This window comes from Coniosporium apollinis (genome assembly GCF_000281105.1).
Source record: "Coniosporium apollinis CBS 100218 chromosome Unknown supercont1.20, whole genome shotgun sequence".
Lineage (NCBI taxonomy): Eukaryota > Fungi > Ascomycota > Dothideomycetes > Coniosporium > Coniosporium apollinis.
In genome coordinates, this window is record NW_006913282.1 from 373,155 (window position 1) to 388,052 (window position 14,898).

A 14,898-nucleotide genomic window follows, 5' to 3' on the forward strand; every position below is an offset into this window, starting at 1 on the left:
CGAGCAAGGTTACGGGGACTTGCGGTCAGCGAAGCGAAACTCCAGACGTTGCTACACGATGACAACCTCAGTAGGCCGAAGGTACAGCTGGACAACTTGTCCAAGAGCATCTTGGGCTCTCCTATGCATCTTCTACCTCTGCCTAACATGGTTTCCGAGGGTATCAGAGCGAGAAACCCTTATCGCCTGGGGTTTCGTTTGTGGGCTTCGCGGATCTGGTACCGAAATTTTCCATCCAAAGTTTTGAATCTATGACAGTACACAACGTATATAATGTACACTCCTACATACAGTTTACTAAATGTTCGACTCTTCCGGAATTCTGGTTGATCTCGAAGAAAGCTTAGTTACTTAAACTTAAACATCTTGATCTTTCGGTATCCAACTCTGCAAAATCCTATTTGCCTCAAGGTCCTCTCTTACCATAGCAAGGCGTTCCGATAGCAGAGATGTCAAAGTTTACCCTGGAGAAGCTTCCCTTGGCGGCGCGACAGACCATTCTTAGCCTGCTTGTCCCTGATTGGGAAAAGGGGCTTTTCGTCAAGCAACCTTGGGCTCCCGGTCCTGGAGAGTGGCCCACAGATCCGTTTTTCGTGTTGCAGGAGGTCTTACCCAGACTCTTCAAGTCTTCGACAAAGGAAGTCCTTGGTAGGACATCTTTGGACATTTGCCTTCCCGACAATCTGAACGCTCCGTCCAGCGGCCTGGCTACTTTCTGCGACCTCCTTGATACCATGGACACAGGATTTACCATAGCGATTGCACATGTGCGTATCGGCGTTACTCTGCAAGACTTCATACGTTTCGATCAGATGATCGAGCCTCTGCTTCGCAAGATAGCAGCTGGCTCGCCGCTCAGACGATTGGAGGACCTCGATATGAGAATCCAACGAGAGGGAGTTTTTCGGATGGTAGATTACACGTATCGTCCTGTTATCACCATAACAGGCTTCAAAAGACTAGACTTACGGCTTGTTGTCACGTGGAAAGATTTCAGGTACCGGCCTAAGACATGGGCAGTATACGTCGAAATGATTTCAAAGGTCTTAGCGGCAGTCAACACGCGCTGGAGAAAGCAACACAACAGGCTCCCTAGGGTCGACTTCACAGAGCGACTGCCCACCGAGCTTCGTTGCATGATCTTGGACCACTTAAGACCCAAAATCATGAATTTCACGGTCCCGGGCATTGCGGAAGAGGCGTACCTGATGCGGTCCTCTGTCTTCCTGGCCAATATCAACCGGCGTCTGGCGGCTGACTTCGCTGGTCGGTTGGCCAATACAGAATACCGCGTGGGCGAAGACCTCGATGCTCCACATCCGTATTGGCCGCGCAGTATCTCCGAGATTGGTACTCTATTAACGCGCCAACTGGCCGTCGTAAGGCTCGCTAACCCGCAGAATATAACCTTCGCGGCTCACTTCAAACCAGACTTTTGCAAGTGCGGACCCGCGTACGAGGCGTTCGTGGACCTATTCCTCACTGTGCTGGTCGACAAACTGGACCTATCCAACCACGTACTTGTCCACGAGATGAAGGCCAGATTCATCAAAGTCGACACCTCTGCGTTCTTCTACCCAGGTGATTGGAGCGAAGGCGAGACGCACATCTTTTCTATCTCCGGCTTCGACAGAAACATTGCGCTCAGGTGCCTGGTCCTGTATGGTGCACCGACCAGAGCAGGGAATTCGATGTGCCGCGCACCACGCGGGCTGACTACCCAGCAACGCAGGATCGAGATGACTACAACAGCGGTCCGGAATGGTCTAAACAGCTTCAAGGATGTTCTCTATAAGAAGCAGACCCTGGGCGGCCCCATGGTGTTGCACATATGATTGGAGAACCACGATGGCTCTCTAGGATGGCACGTGCTCAGCAACAGCAAGCGCGTACTCGATCTCACGCCAGCCTGAAAGTTGGGTGGTAAGATCGTTCGCGCTCTGATAGCAGAGCACCGAATGACAAGTGGCTCGAGGCGTGCACTGTATCGGAGACAGTATCTGGAAGCAAAGTTCTATGGTTGTTATGCTTTCATGCTTCGCATGGACTATACGTCCTATGGCCGTGTAGCTTAATGGACTAATGTGTTCTATCCACCTCCAGAACCGTCTTCCCCAGGGCGCGTGCACGTCTACTGTTCCTGTGAGACCAAATGTTGTTGGTAGAACTCATAAACAAATCTGTTATTTGTAGAGTTCATCGCAGTGATCGGGATATCGAGTGCACCACATCGCTTCACAGATTGAAGGTTCCATCCAGCACAAAACACCGCCGAGCCGCTCAGAAATGGAGCATCTAGCGTCCATTAATTCGGCATTGTAGTAGCCCTTCAACCCAATCCCCCACTTCGCCCTTGCCGCAGTGAGGCTGACAGCACGGGCTCCTCCTTCTGGCTGCCAGCCAAGTCCAAGATCTCCCCGCCATTGAGCTTTCACGCACTCTTCTAGGGTCGAGCAGCGGTTCTCCTCACGGCGTGGGAGGGTTCTATGTTTATGTAGGCAGCATGTCAATCTCATGGTATCTGTTAGGTGACTATGGGAAATGTCAACATGATACCGGCTGCCTGGCACGTATCCTTCTGTAGTCTGGAGTACCGACTCGTCCGTTTGCTTCACCAGCATACTAGTTCGTATTCTAGGCGTGGCATCCCTCTGCGCCTTCGAACTCAGTCCTTCCTCATGCTTCAACCACTGCTCTTCCATAGCAACAGTCAGGTTCCTCTGGCTGCTCATTCTTCCGGTAGTAATCATTGATATGCAGCGTTCCATCTCGGCGAAAATGAAGTGCTTAGTCGAGACAGAGGGAGCCGGAGAACAGTTCATCGCCTTATCGCGCGTGGTCAGGTGACATTAGATTGCATAGCCTGCCTGGTTGCCCGGCCGCGACGCCAGGCTGCAAGAGCCGCGACGAGTCAGAACAAAAGCGCGCTCGTCCCCCCCGCGAAACACTTCCTCTCCACACGCTTTCCATCACCCAGTTCAGAGCCGCCGAATACAGCGTTGCAACCTCACGCCCCGCCGTGCAGGCTGCAGCAAAGCCTTTAGGGCGACTTTCTCAGAAGAAGCTGCCCGTTTCTTCTGATGAGAAGTTCTAAAGCCTTCCGGAGCTCCTCCATGCAACTCGCGTCGTCGACCTAACTCCCCCCACGCTCACTTGCGTCGTCAACCTCAGTCGCTCGTTACGATCTTCGCCTTCGATCAAGATGTTCAAACGCTCGTTCTTGTCCAAGGACCGTGTGGGCAAGTCAAGCACAAGCAAGCTGTCGAAGAGGTCGTATCGCGACAATGTCAAGAAGGAGATGCTCGAGAGCAAGTTGGACAGTCCGCAGGTGGGGGGGTATGATGAGCCGTTCCTTCGTTAGCGCGAGGCGATTGGACATCAGGCTGACAGTAACAATCATAGTGTTTCGCCCAACCTCACCAGCGCCATCATCACAACTGTGATCGGTAAAGACCAACGACTGTTCGCGGCACACGAAGACGTACTGGTGCACTCGCCGTTCTTCGCAGCGGCGATTCGCGACCAGTTCTTCGAGGCCAACGCTCGCCGCATCTACCTCCCTGACGAAGAAGCCGAAGTCTTCTCCTGCATCCTCGAGTACCTCTACAAAGGCGACTACTACCCGCGTCTGCTGCACGACAAGCGGCGCAATGCCTTTGCCCTCGAGGATGCGGGCCCTGAAGGCAGCCCTAAAACCGGTGGCCGCGGATCCACCGGCTCAGTCGCACCGACAATCTACCACTTCGGCGTGGGCGACTACATTCTCCGTGACACGGCCGTGTACTGCGCGGCGGAGCGGTACGGCCTCGAGGAGCTCAAGAAGCTGGCTCTGCGCAAGCAGGGCCTGCAGAGCGGAATCGACGTCGCCACCATCCTGCGCAGCGCACGGTACGCCTACGAGAACACGCCGGACAGCGACAGCCGGCTCCGCGCGCATTACCTCGCTCTCATTATCCGCAGCCGGCGGACCTTCAAGCGCAGCGGCACCATGCAGATGGAGATGGAGATGGGTGGCAAATTGTTCTTTGACCTGTTCGTGGCCATGTGCAACCATGTGGATGACATTGTGGACATGACGCAAGTGACCCCTTCTCCTACGTGTGGCTGATATTTGACATTGCCTCTTTCGCGTGAGTCGCTCGCTGCGCGTGGGCTGACTGATGTTGCGCGAACAGTAACAGTCGATCTCCCAAGACCATCTAAGAGTGGTTCGCACAGCCACCACGAACAGCGTTGAAACCACCAGCAACGCAAAGCTCGGATCTCGTTATAAGACTGGAGAAATCTTTCCCTTCCCAACTCAACTAAACCGCACTTGCAAACCAGATTGACCAAGACCGCCTGCAAGCGACCCGAAGAGAAAATCGAGCCTAGACTGCCCAACTTTCTTCCTTGTAACTTAAGGACGGCCAATGTCTTTCTGGTCTGCATAGTGTTGCACGTAGGCAACCCTTCCCCTCTCTTGGAGTATCCCTGCGGTGTGATGTGGACTGGTAATCGGGCGTTTTTGCTTTGCCTTCCCTCACAGCTCTTCTACTTCGTCCTGCTCTTTCTATTCCCGACACCTTCCGCTTGAGGCGAGAGGTTGATGGGATGGGAAGGGCGGGACACGGAAACGTCTGCGACGTCTTCGCATGGTAGCTTCTTTCCTTTGTCAGGATGATGCGGCACTCTCCAGTCTGTTCTATGGTGCTCGCTTATGTGTCCGGAGCCTGAGCTGGAAGTACGCCCAAGCTAGATCTTGGACTGTGAAGGCGAGGGTGATGGACACCGCTTGGAGGATGTGGCGGTACGTAGGTAGTTTGAGTAGGTAACGCGAGATTCGGCCGCCATAAACATGATGTGCTGGTGATGTTGTGACGTGAAGCTGCGTGTAATCCTATACATCCCATACATGACATCCGTTGTGAAGCACTGAACGTATTATGCACTGCCTGATACAGACGCCGTACAGACAGAAGTTCAATGCAACAGGAACACCGGTATATAAAAGACAGGAACTCGCCCAAAGGAGCTGAGCGCGCCGGCTGCAGTCCGCCTCCCCGTCCCTATAACCCATTCGAAGACATGCTCGCCTTAGATGATGACCGTATCCATCCCTATATCCAACCTGGAATGAACCCAATTAATACCGCTCAAGATAGCCGCCCAATGCTTAACCTCCATTTCGAGACAGAATCCAAACATCCCGACCCAAACCGTAGGTAAACAAAAAGCAAAGAAACAGCAAGACAGCAAACTCAATCCACCCACGGTCTAACATAAACCCCGCCACCCCATCCCCTGGTCGTCAAACCCCCACACCCAGAAAACACCGACACAGCCGCCGCGTCCCCACTCACTGCACCCTCTTCCTCTTCCGATCATCCACAACCCCCTCATCCTCGTCCGCCCGCTCAACCGTTTCCGCGGGATTAAGCAAACTATGCACATTACTCGCCATGCTGCTCCTCCTCGTCGGGGGACCCGACGCATCGATTCCTCTAAACGGGTATCTGGGCCCCGGAAGACTCCACCCGCTCTCCGCGCTCAGGTTGCCGGACCCCGTGTCGCTGACCAGCGGCGGCGGCGTCGGCTGACGTGAGCCGTGGCCCTGCTGCTGCTGCTGCTGCTGCTGGGGGTGGGCGCGAGGGTTCCGGTTGATTTCGTAGGCGGCGAGCGCGTCGCGCAGGGACTGGTCGCCCGGGACGGCTAGGCTGGGCGCGCGGTGCGGCGACGAGGGCCACTGTGTGGAGTTCTGGCCGGACGCGTAGGGAGAGTGGGCGGGTCCGGGTCCGGGTCCGGGTCCGGGAGGTGGAGGTTGGGGCGCAGGCCAGCCGTGCGCGCGGATGTCGGCCGAGGTGTGGCGGCGGGCTAGGCTGGCGGGTGGAGAACAAACGGTTGCGAGCGGGTGCTGGATTACTGGTGGGGGTGGCGGCGGTGGTTGAGCGTAGTTTGGCGCGCGGATCGAGGAGGGCGAGTTGGTGCTGCCGATGGAGCCGTAGCGGCGGGGGGAGACGGCGAGGTGGGCTGGGACGGGGGCGCGGAAGGAGCCGGGGTGGGAGGAGCCGGCTAGGGAGGGCCGGCGGCGTTCGTCGTGGGCCATTTGTCGAGGGGATAGAGGCTCGGTTACGTGCTGTTGGAAGTAGGATGGTCGGGCTGCGGGTGGTGGCTCTTGGGGTTCGTCGAAGGCGCGGAGCATCTCTGTTTGCCGCGCGATTTCCCGTTGCATAAGGGCGACTGCACGGGTCAGTCTCCGTCTGGCAGATAGATCGAAGGGGATGAACATACCGTCTTTGTGTAGTTGGTTCTCAGGGTCCGGCACCATGGCCATAATGTAGTTGGCGATCTCGTGACTCCACTATAGGGGTCAGCATTCGTGTTTCTTAGACTAGGTAATACTGGGTTGGATACCTGATGGCATCTTAGGAGGCCGTCCGTCAGCATCTGGCACTTTGAGGTCACGTACGCATGGGCGTCCTCCGAGCGCGCTACTCGGTTGTGCATATCGTACAGGTTGTGCTCCAACATACTCAATCGAGCTTCCACCGGATCTGGCATCGGCTCGACTGGAGTCCCAGGCATTGGTGGTGCGGCAACCTTTGGTCCGGCTGGGAAGGAATCCCGGTGAATCAGGGCGTGTCTTGACGCCCGCCGTTTAATCTCTCTCAAACCCACGAGGTCGCCTCGCTTGAAATTGCCGTTGCCATGCTTGAACTCCCACAGGGGAGAGTCCGGTGCTCCAGTGTGAAACACGTCGCTCACTGTACATAATGTTAACATACTACCCGGTACTCCTAGCTCGATGTTGCTGTACCTTTATGGAAGCCATACATATTTAGCTGCCGTACAAAAGACGAAATATTTGTATGTTTGAAATAAGACCTGGGTGGCTTGTTAAGTGGGGAACCTTGGAAGGGTAGTGGACTTTCATCTTACGCTAAAACTTTTGAGAACTCGCTCGAAGGAGACATCACAAAGCTTTCGTTTGTACTCGACCACGAGATAAGATGCTGTATACTCTGGTCTTCCAACATGCTGTTCGCTGCGTTAGTGGGGCTGGTTTACGATGTATCTATGTTTACGCACTTGTATAATTTATGGATAAAGGCGGTCTGGACGACCTTTGGCTGTTGCGCTGCGGCTGCCGCACCAATAGCTGGACCACCGTTGCCGTTCGTTACCGGTTCCGATTCGCAGCCTGGTATGTGCGCGCCTCCGTTACGATCAGCGCCAGGACTGCTAAGCAGAGGCGGCCCCATTACTGTGCTTCCAGACGGCGTGACATCCATCGGATCTCGTGGTGGTGTTAGGGATGACCCCGTGGAGGATGATGGCAAAATGGGTATAGACTTGTAGAGGCCAGTACCATGTGCATCGGTAGAGAAAGGGCTCCGCCCTGGATCGGCCATGGACGCCATAGTTCGGGTGCAACAGAATAACAGCGTCCTAATGCAGTGAAGTTCCGGCTGAGGTTTGTGGAGATCCCTCTGCCCCTCACATTCACTCAGTATTGTCCGCCCTGCTTCGAGCGTCGCAAATCCACACAGTGCCAGACCAAGGCCAGTGTTTCTTGGCAGCTCTTGTACAGTCCAGAACTTCTCCCAACTATGTCGTTCGCAATCAAGTATTACGCATTCTCAGGTCTCGCTCCGATCTGCCCCTCCCCAAGCACAACGTCCAGTCTATAACTCCTCAAGTATGAGAGCCGCCGGCCGAAGCGGATTGAACGAGAAACAAATCGACAACGAGCGGTTGTGGAGAAGCTCGTGGGTGGTGTACGGTGCGGCTTTCGGTGCGGGACGTCTCAGCGACTTTGATATGAAACGTGTATGCCGGAGCCAGGACAGCACTCAGGAGCGTAGCGGTAGTTCGTTCGGAAGTTGGAAGCAATCGTCCGAGCAGTGCTCAGGCGGCGGAGAATACGGGGTCTTGCTGTGGGCGGGAGGAAGTTTGGATCGGTTGAGCTAAGCTCGGCTACGGGCGAGTGGTATTTCTCAGGAACAGTAGGTAGCGACTGTTGACAGGAGACTGCTGAATGTAGGAAACAGACAGACCAATGGCGGGCAATGATTGCAGTAGTTCAGTAGAGCGAGCGGGCGAGCAGGAGGATCGGGATATGATTGAGGTTGCATGTACGGTTGATGCAACCGGATCTGGCCGAAGTCTCCCCTAACCATCGTTTCAAAAACTGGAGTCTCGAAACGGCCTAGGCTTTCCGAGGGCCCCAAGGGTCATATAAAAAGTCGGTTGCCGCATTGAAAGCTAACGTTACTCGTGACCCTAGAGCTGAATGAGGCTCAAGCAAGTCTCACGATTCAAAGACACTTGAGCCGACCGATGCATTAGAGAACTAAACTGCTAAGCATACTTCGCTTTCTACCGCATATAACTGGTCCAGCTGCTCTGCAATTGACAAGATCATGAGTGCTGTTCAACGTCGAATCCGATAAAAGAAAGCCACCAGCCGAAAAGCGGCAATGCTTTTCTCAGACAGCCCCGGCCAACCGGAAAGAAACTGCGGGCCTGTGCACGACGGCTTCCTTCGCTAGCCTGAGCGTGCACGCGTGTTTACAACTTCAACCTTACGCGTTTGTGAGCTGCGCGCGTCGTCGGTACTCTTCCAACGCGCCCTATATCAAGAGGCATCCGCAACAGAGGCCAGCTTTGTCATCTTCGAGTACCACAACGTCTTGCGCGTTTCAGGATCCTCTCGACCTTTAACCATGCGTGATGATCTGCAAGTCGTCGATTCCTTCAAGCGGTTGGCCTCCAGACGAAGCCGAGCAGAAGCGTAAGTGGTAAAGGAAGAGACACCAGTTTCGTTTCTAATTTCATTCATTGTCTTCAAAACGGAAATGTCCTAGCTGCACGTTCTTGCATGCCCACCTAGGCACGCCGAGCGCGGAAAAAATGCCTCAGCGCGACAGCTGTTCAGCGCTCATTCACCGTCCACTTCACAAGAACGACAGAACAACGAGCCTTTAGTTGGCTGTTCAGACCATATGATTAAGCATTACATTGATCGCAAAGAGAGCACTGCCGAAAACCACTCGCTGACGTGTGCTGCGCAGACTTGAGGGGATCGTTGCTGAGTTGGATTCATACGAACAGGCCGCCTTGCGGAACGCTTTGAATGCGAAAGAGTTTCGGTATGACATCGTAGGGTCACTGCCACCTGAGGTAGTGAGCATCATCTTCAAACATGTAGAGGTCGTGGACTTCTTTCGGTGCCATCAAGTGAGTTGTTTTCTGGATCACCAGTTCATACAACGCTGATGTTTATGGTCTCAGGTATCAAGGCGATGGAGGTCGCTGTTAGCCTCCAAAGAGGTCCTTCGGCAGAACCTGGGCTTCATGCACTGGTACTCTGATGCGGAGTTAGCTCAGGCCAGGAAGCTCTACCCCCGCGATTGCGGTGGTTATGAGTTCCTTCAGGGCATGGCGAAGCGGATGCACCGCTTCAAGCACGGCAACCCTTGCGACCACTATCAATTGCATGCAACGCCGATGTTATTTTTTCAGGAACAGAGAAAGTCCAGTAGCGTCATGTGTGGAGAAAGAATCGCCTGGATGGTGTTTTCGGACAATGGATCTCAAGCCATTACAGTACTAAACCTGCGAACTCGGGAGTGCGTCGACTTCGTTGGGCAGGCCCGAGAACATATATCTTGCATTTCACTAGCAGAGGACGTTGTGTCATATGTGACCTTCTCAGGGTACGCCAGCCATTGAGTCTCGTTCAATCAGAGTCCACATCTAACAATAATCACCCAGAGTCTGTTATGTCGTCGATCTTGAGACTCGGGAGAAACGCTACTTCAGATTGCCGTCATCGGAGCTGATCTCCATCACAAGCCGACACAGAACCGTAGCAGTCCTTCGAAAGGGTGCGGTATCAGTGTGGAACTATGATGAGGGCTCGTGCCATACGTTTCCGGTTATGGAAGAGCCATGCCTGGAGAATTCAGGAGCTTCTGAGTTACAGCAGTAAGTCGAACCAAATCTACTGCATCACTTTGGGTCGCCTCAAGTAACAATAGTGAGATCTGAATCACCATGATGGTTTGCTCACATCCGGCGTCTTTAAGGTTCGTTCTTAGGCCCCAGGACCTCCTTGTCCACCCGATCAAGCGTACTGTAGACGTGTTCTGCTGCGGCAGTGATGTAACCGGCCAAGGGTACATCAGATCCGCAAGGTATAGCTTTTCTGGCGAGAAAATCTCTGCCGTGACAGCTCCACTGCCGACAATCCTCACTACGCACCCGCACTTACGATCTCCCGTGTGGGAAATCCAAGCGATCGTTCCTCTGGACTGCAAGGGACGCTTCACAATTCATTTCGGGTGCAAGGAGACCCACTACTTTGAGCACGGACACTGGCACTCCATGGTCTTTGACGACGTGTCCTGTAACTTCTCACGAAAAAGCCTTGAAATTGTGGTTATGAGTTTCAAATACTGGAAGGATGTCCTATATCCGCTGGATATGGCCAACGATGGATTCTACATGACTCCGGTGGTCGTCGATCCTTTGACATCAAACATACGCTTTGCCAACGGGTAAGTCGTACCAGTGCCACTCTTTCGATTTTCATTGACCCAAGTCACAATCCAGTGAACTACCCTGTATATACGACGTTCGATACGACCCCAAGCCTCGTAACACGATCACTCTGAGGTGTCAGGACAGGGAAGAGGGTCATCTGCCGCCGGACGATTCTGAACTTCTCTATGTCAACGATAGGTTCATCGTTCTGTTTCGATCTATGGAGATACACGTGTGGTGCTTTGAGGAACGCGACGTCCCCGCGGCATGAGGTTGACGTTCGATCCGCTCAGAGAATGATGACCTGTTAGTAGCATTTAAAGTAGCTCAATGGCTTACGGAGATCACACCTGCGGCGTGCTGGTGTCCTTCGAGGATGTGCTGGAGGGCTTTGTGCTTCGTCGGCGGTATTGGCTTGGGTCTTCACCAGGTGGCTCGCTATCGGTTGCTGCTGGCTACACCGTTCAAGTGTACTCGCGCGCTCAAGACATATTCCTGTATGAGCTAGTGATAGCTTGGTGCATGAGTCAACGGTAGCTTGAAGCACTACTCAGAGAGCAAGCAGATGTTGAACCACCAACATCTCATACTGCAGTCCAAACCATTGCGAGATACACATCACGGGTAGGGGAAGTCACAGAAAGTCGCAGCAAGAACATACGTGAAAGTATCAGTCACCTGCTAAGAGTTTGATGGATATTCAATCTATTCTCAACGCTGGAGCCAGCGGAGATACATGCGCAACAAAGGCGCCAGCGGCAAAGAGACCGCGAAGGGCAGATCAATCTAACCGCATCATGCCGCAAAGACGTTCTGTGAGACAATCTCATTAAATGAAGCACGATTCCTTGAGAGACCACAATGACACCACCGCCATTCCGTAACCCAGAGCCCCCAGTCCCCAACACCGATACCATGCTGCTCGTAGAGAATTAGTGAAAGAGATGAAAGCAGGCGCCATCATTGACGAAGCCCACGAATTTAATTGCCGGCACTAGGCAGTCTCGACATGTCGCCGCCACGTTCGAGCCACTCAGGTTCGACGAGATCATTGCGCTTTTCCCACAGATGCTTGTACGCGGTACGGATCGTGCCGTCGCTGACTTGATTCGTCATTTGGATTTCCTTGGCGGACTTCCCCTGACCCATCAAGTGCGACACGAAGTACACGCAAGCGCTGCCGGTGGAGAGAGGCGAACGGCCATCGAGTACGCCGGTCTCGCGGACCTTCTCGCAGAACTTCTGGACAATCATCGAAGTGTTCTTGTCTAGACTGAGCTGATTGCAGACACGGGCGGCGACCTCGGCCGGCGTCGTGGTCGTGGTACGCGTATACTCTTCGTTGGGCATGACAGCGCCTGAAACAGCAAGGTCAATAAGTAAGGAACAGAAAAAACGGATGATGGTAGCATCATCCATGACTTACCTCCTTGAACCGTCCGCTTTTGCTTCGTGGTCTGCGTCGCGAAAAACCGCTCGAGGATCTTGAAGGTACGGCCGATTTCCTTCTTGGACACCTTCGTGACGGCATAGATGTCTTTGAAGGTTCGCCCGACGCTCATCTTCCGCGCCGCGATGAAGATACAGCTGGCGATGATGGCGTCTTGCGACTTGCCCTTGAGGATCTTGGCGTCCTGGCTCTGCTTGAACAGATGCATGGCCATGTCGGCAACGGTGCTCGGTAAATCCGCGTTGTCGCACAGCGAGCTGATCGATTTGTAGGCGGCTTGGAGGCTCTTGTTGCCCTTGTCGTGAATCACTTTGTTCTGGGCTCGATGCAGATCGCGGCTGCGAGAGCCGCCATCGCCGAATGCAATGCTCGTCTGCAGCTGAGAGCCGTTGAGCAGCGGGTTCGCCGCCTCTCCGACACGAGAGGGATCGTCGTTGCCCTGGTCATCGTTCGCGAACGTACGCCACTCGGAACGCATGTCGACGACGTGCGACATGAGGACTAGACCGCAAGACCCGCAGACCACGTCGCCGGACGCAGGCTCATCAACGTGGTTGGGAGGGAATTCCTTGCACTCCGGGCAGATCAAGTGCCGGTTCAAGTTCTCCTGCCATTCTTCCTCCTGGGCTGCAGACTCAGGCGGGGATTCGATGACCTCGCCCGGGGAAAGGACACGGCCTGTATGGTCGGTCGCCATGATCTTAAGAGTTGTGCGAAACCGTCTGGAGGCTCTGCGCCTGAGTGCTTTATGGCTAACTGCGAGTTGATGTCTTCTAGCAAAGCAGCGGATGAAGAGCGGAGAGTGCAGTTTGACGGGTTGGAAGATGATGTGGCGACGGAGCAGCAAGCGGAAGTTGCTGGCTGAGTCGGCCCTGCTTAGCAATCACGAAAGAACAGCGAAGTGATTGGAATTGGTCGGAATAGCGCTTTCGGTGGAACGAGTGTTTGCGAAAGGGAGTGAGTGAGCGAGAGGCTGCTCGTCCGACCGGTGACCAGTGAAGGCGTCCGCAGGAGTTCGATGAGTCGAGCTCGCGCAGAGATGGCCGCTGAAGCGCGTTGAGGGTGTCGCTACAAGAAAATGCCCAGCAGTTTTCTTTGTGTGAGAGGACAGACTCGACGGCGTTCGTGACGAGTGCAAAACGGGTGGGTGCAGAGTGGGGGGTGGGGTGAGGAGAGGTGAGGTGAGGAAGAGGCTGGCAGGAATGCGATGAGGTCGAAGTGGCTCTAGAGACGCTAAGCCTAATTGGGCCACTAGCGCGGAGCCGCCCAAACTCACTTCGAGGCTCTCCTCCAACAGCTTGGTAGGAGGAGCTTCATCGCCTACCATACCAGCGACACCACGATGCTTGCGCAAACAATCAGAGCCTCGGTAATAGGTTCCCCCTCACTGCTCAACTGACTATCTGACAATTGCTCGCAGCGCTCATCCCTCGCCCGCGCTGCCCGACAGCATGCCGTCATTTCCCGTCGAACCCTCATCGCACCCACAGCTGTCCGCCAAGGTACGTCGTCCGACAGTCCTTGCAAGGTCTCTGGCTGACCCAAGTCCTCGATGGCAGCCGATCTGGTCCAGGACATGTACCTGCGAGAGCTGAAGAACTACAAGCCACAACAAATCAAACCCTCCGATGCCGAAGGTCACGTCCAGAAATTCTCCGTTCCGAAGCCCCCACCGTCGCCGGAAGAGAGCGACATTGCGAACGACCTGAAGTCGTACGAGAACCAGACTGTCGAGGTGGAGGGTCAGTCAGCTGAGGGTACTGCTGCTCCGGAGGAAGACTGGTTCGAGGATGAAGAGGAAGAGGCTGTTGTTCCCCCAGGGGCAACCCATTAGATACTGGGTGTCGTAGCTGTATACAAACTTAGTACCTGTAGTCGGGCAGCAAACTTGTACAAACCTCTCTGACGCACTGCTAGCTAAAGTTACTTTTCTGTACGATCCTGCACGAGTGCTTCGACTACCTTGATAAGTTACCAGTCTGTCAGCTGACTGCGTGTCACAAACGTGCTTCCTAATTCAGCCCCCATGGTCCGTCAACTTGACCTGATCCGGCTCAGACATGGAACACCGGAAGCAGGGCTTCACATGTGGCCAGAGCATGGTCTCTAATATACAAGGAGCACGGTCACTCGGTATTCCGAAGTAGCTGCAGTGTCTAATTATTGTCCAGTAGTGCGTTGAAATAGTGGCATGGGACAGAAGACCAGCCTTGTCGCATGGCGTTGGTCTACTAGCCACCTCAATGTCAGTATCAGCATCAGCTTCGAGGCTTCCTCAGCGATCGACGCACACCAATCAACTCGAGTAGTGAAGCTACCTACTCGATTCACGCCGAAGAACAGCTCGAAGTCTGAGCAAACTGGAGCTTCAATTTTAGCTTCAATTTCGTCCATGACACCTACCCTCCATATGCATCCGTAACAGAATCAAAGAGAGCTGTACACCACACTACAGTATCTAGTTCTACAGTGCCAGCCCCGATTAGCTTCAAAGTGCGATTGCAGATGCGTGAACGGAATCCCCCTAAACAAACGCACGGCAACATGCATTAAACAGCCCCATAGAGTCTTTACCCGCCTGGGCATTCCCTCTGACACTCGCCCTGGCGTTCTTTCAAGTTCGTCGACTAAGGCTCTTTTCAGTGGTGTATGGTCACAGGTCCAGCTCGGTCGCACGCCCATGTCGAGATGCGTTATCATGGACGAGCTCTTCCAGCTGTCTCCAAACGTTTTCTGTGATCCAGCCGGTTCCCTGTCGACAGAACGCCATCAAGCCTCCAAAGGTGGAGCCGAGATAGCCTGAGACGAGTCTTGCATATGCAGTGGAACTCCCCGCGACTGGGCCTCTAAGTTGAGCAGCGCAAGCCTGTCTTATCTGCCTCTCTCTGCCTTCCCTGCGCTCAGGATCAGCAGCAGATGAG

At 54.2% G+C, this 14,898-nt stretch overlaps 6 protein-coding genes across 6 annotated transcripts; 4 read left to right on the forward strand and 2 right to left on the reverse strand.

The window, feature by feature from the left end:
• Positions 1 to 1,166: 1,166 nt before the first annotated feature.
• W97_04613 (uncharacterized protein) lies at positions 1,167 to 1,835 on the forward strand (the record flags this gene model as incomplete). Its single annotated transcript, XM_007782502.1, has 1 exon — positions 1,167 to 1,835. One exon carries the CDS (start codon positions 1,167 to 1,169, stop codon positions 1,833 to 1,835), a length of 669 nt encoding a protein of 222 aa, XP_007780692.1.
• Positions 1,836 to 3,202: 1,367 nt separating this feature from the next.
• Positions 3,203 to 4,108, forward strand: W97_04614 (uncharacterized protein; the record flags this gene model as incomplete). Its single annotated transcript, XM_007782503.1, has 2 exons — positions 3,203 to 3,336; positions 3,403 to 4,108. The coding sequence occupies 2 exons, from the start codon at positions 3,203 to 3,205 to the stop codon at positions 4,106 to 4,108; spliced, it is 840 nt and encodes a 279-aa protein (XP_007780693.1).
• A 1,230-nt stretch (positions 4,109 to 5,338) lies between these two features.
• Positions 5,339 to 7,400, reverse strand: W97_04615 (uncharacterized protein; the record flags this gene model as incomplete). Its single annotated transcript, XM_007782504.1, has 6 exons — positions 5,339 to 6,219; positions 6,271 to 6,340; positions 6,394 to 6,743; positions 6,797 to 6,864; positions 6,919 to 7,017; positions 7,069 to 7,400. The coding sequence occupies 6 exons, from the start codon at positions 7,398 to 7,400 to the stop codon at positions 5,339 to 5,341; spliced, it is 1,800 nt and encodes a 599-aa protein (XP_007780694.1).
• Positions 7,401 to 8,705: 1,305 nt separating this feature from the next.
• W97_04616 (uncharacterized protein) lies at positions 8,706 to 10,798 on the forward strand (the record flags this gene model as incomplete). Its single annotated transcript, XM_007782505.1, has 6 exons — positions 8,706 to 8,773; positions 9,054 to 9,219; positions 9,274 to 9,698; positions 9,757 to 9,969; positions 10,083 to 10,541; positions 10,597 to 10,798. The coding sequence occupies 6 exons, from the start codon at positions 8,706 to 8,708 to the stop codon at positions 10,796 to 10,798; spliced, it is 1,533 nt and encodes a 510-aa protein (XP_007780695.1).
• Positions 10,799 to 11,508: 710 nt separating this feature from the next.
• On the reverse strand, positions 11,509 to 12,674 carry W97_04617 (uncharacterized protein; the record flags this gene model as incomplete). Its single annotated transcript, XM_007782506.1, has 2 exons — positions 11,509 to 11,885; positions 11,954 to 12,674. The coding sequence occupies 2 exons, from the start codon at positions 12,672 to 12,674 to the stop codon at positions 11,509 to 11,511; spliced, it is 1,098 nt and encodes a 365-aa protein (XP_007780696.1).
• Positions 12,675 to 13,319: 645 nt separating this feature from the next.
• Positions 13,320 to 13,811, forward strand: W97_04618 (uncharacterized protein; the record flags this gene model as incomplete). Its single annotated transcript, XM_007782507.1, has 3 exons — positions 13,320 to 13,346; positions 13,398 to 13,479; positions 13,537 to 13,811. The coding sequence occupies 3 exons, from the start codon at positions 13,320 to 13,322 to the stop codon at positions 13,809 to 13,811; spliced, it is 384 nt and encodes a 127-aa protein (XP_007780697.1).
• Positions 13,812 to 14,898: the final 1,087 nt, after the last annotated feature.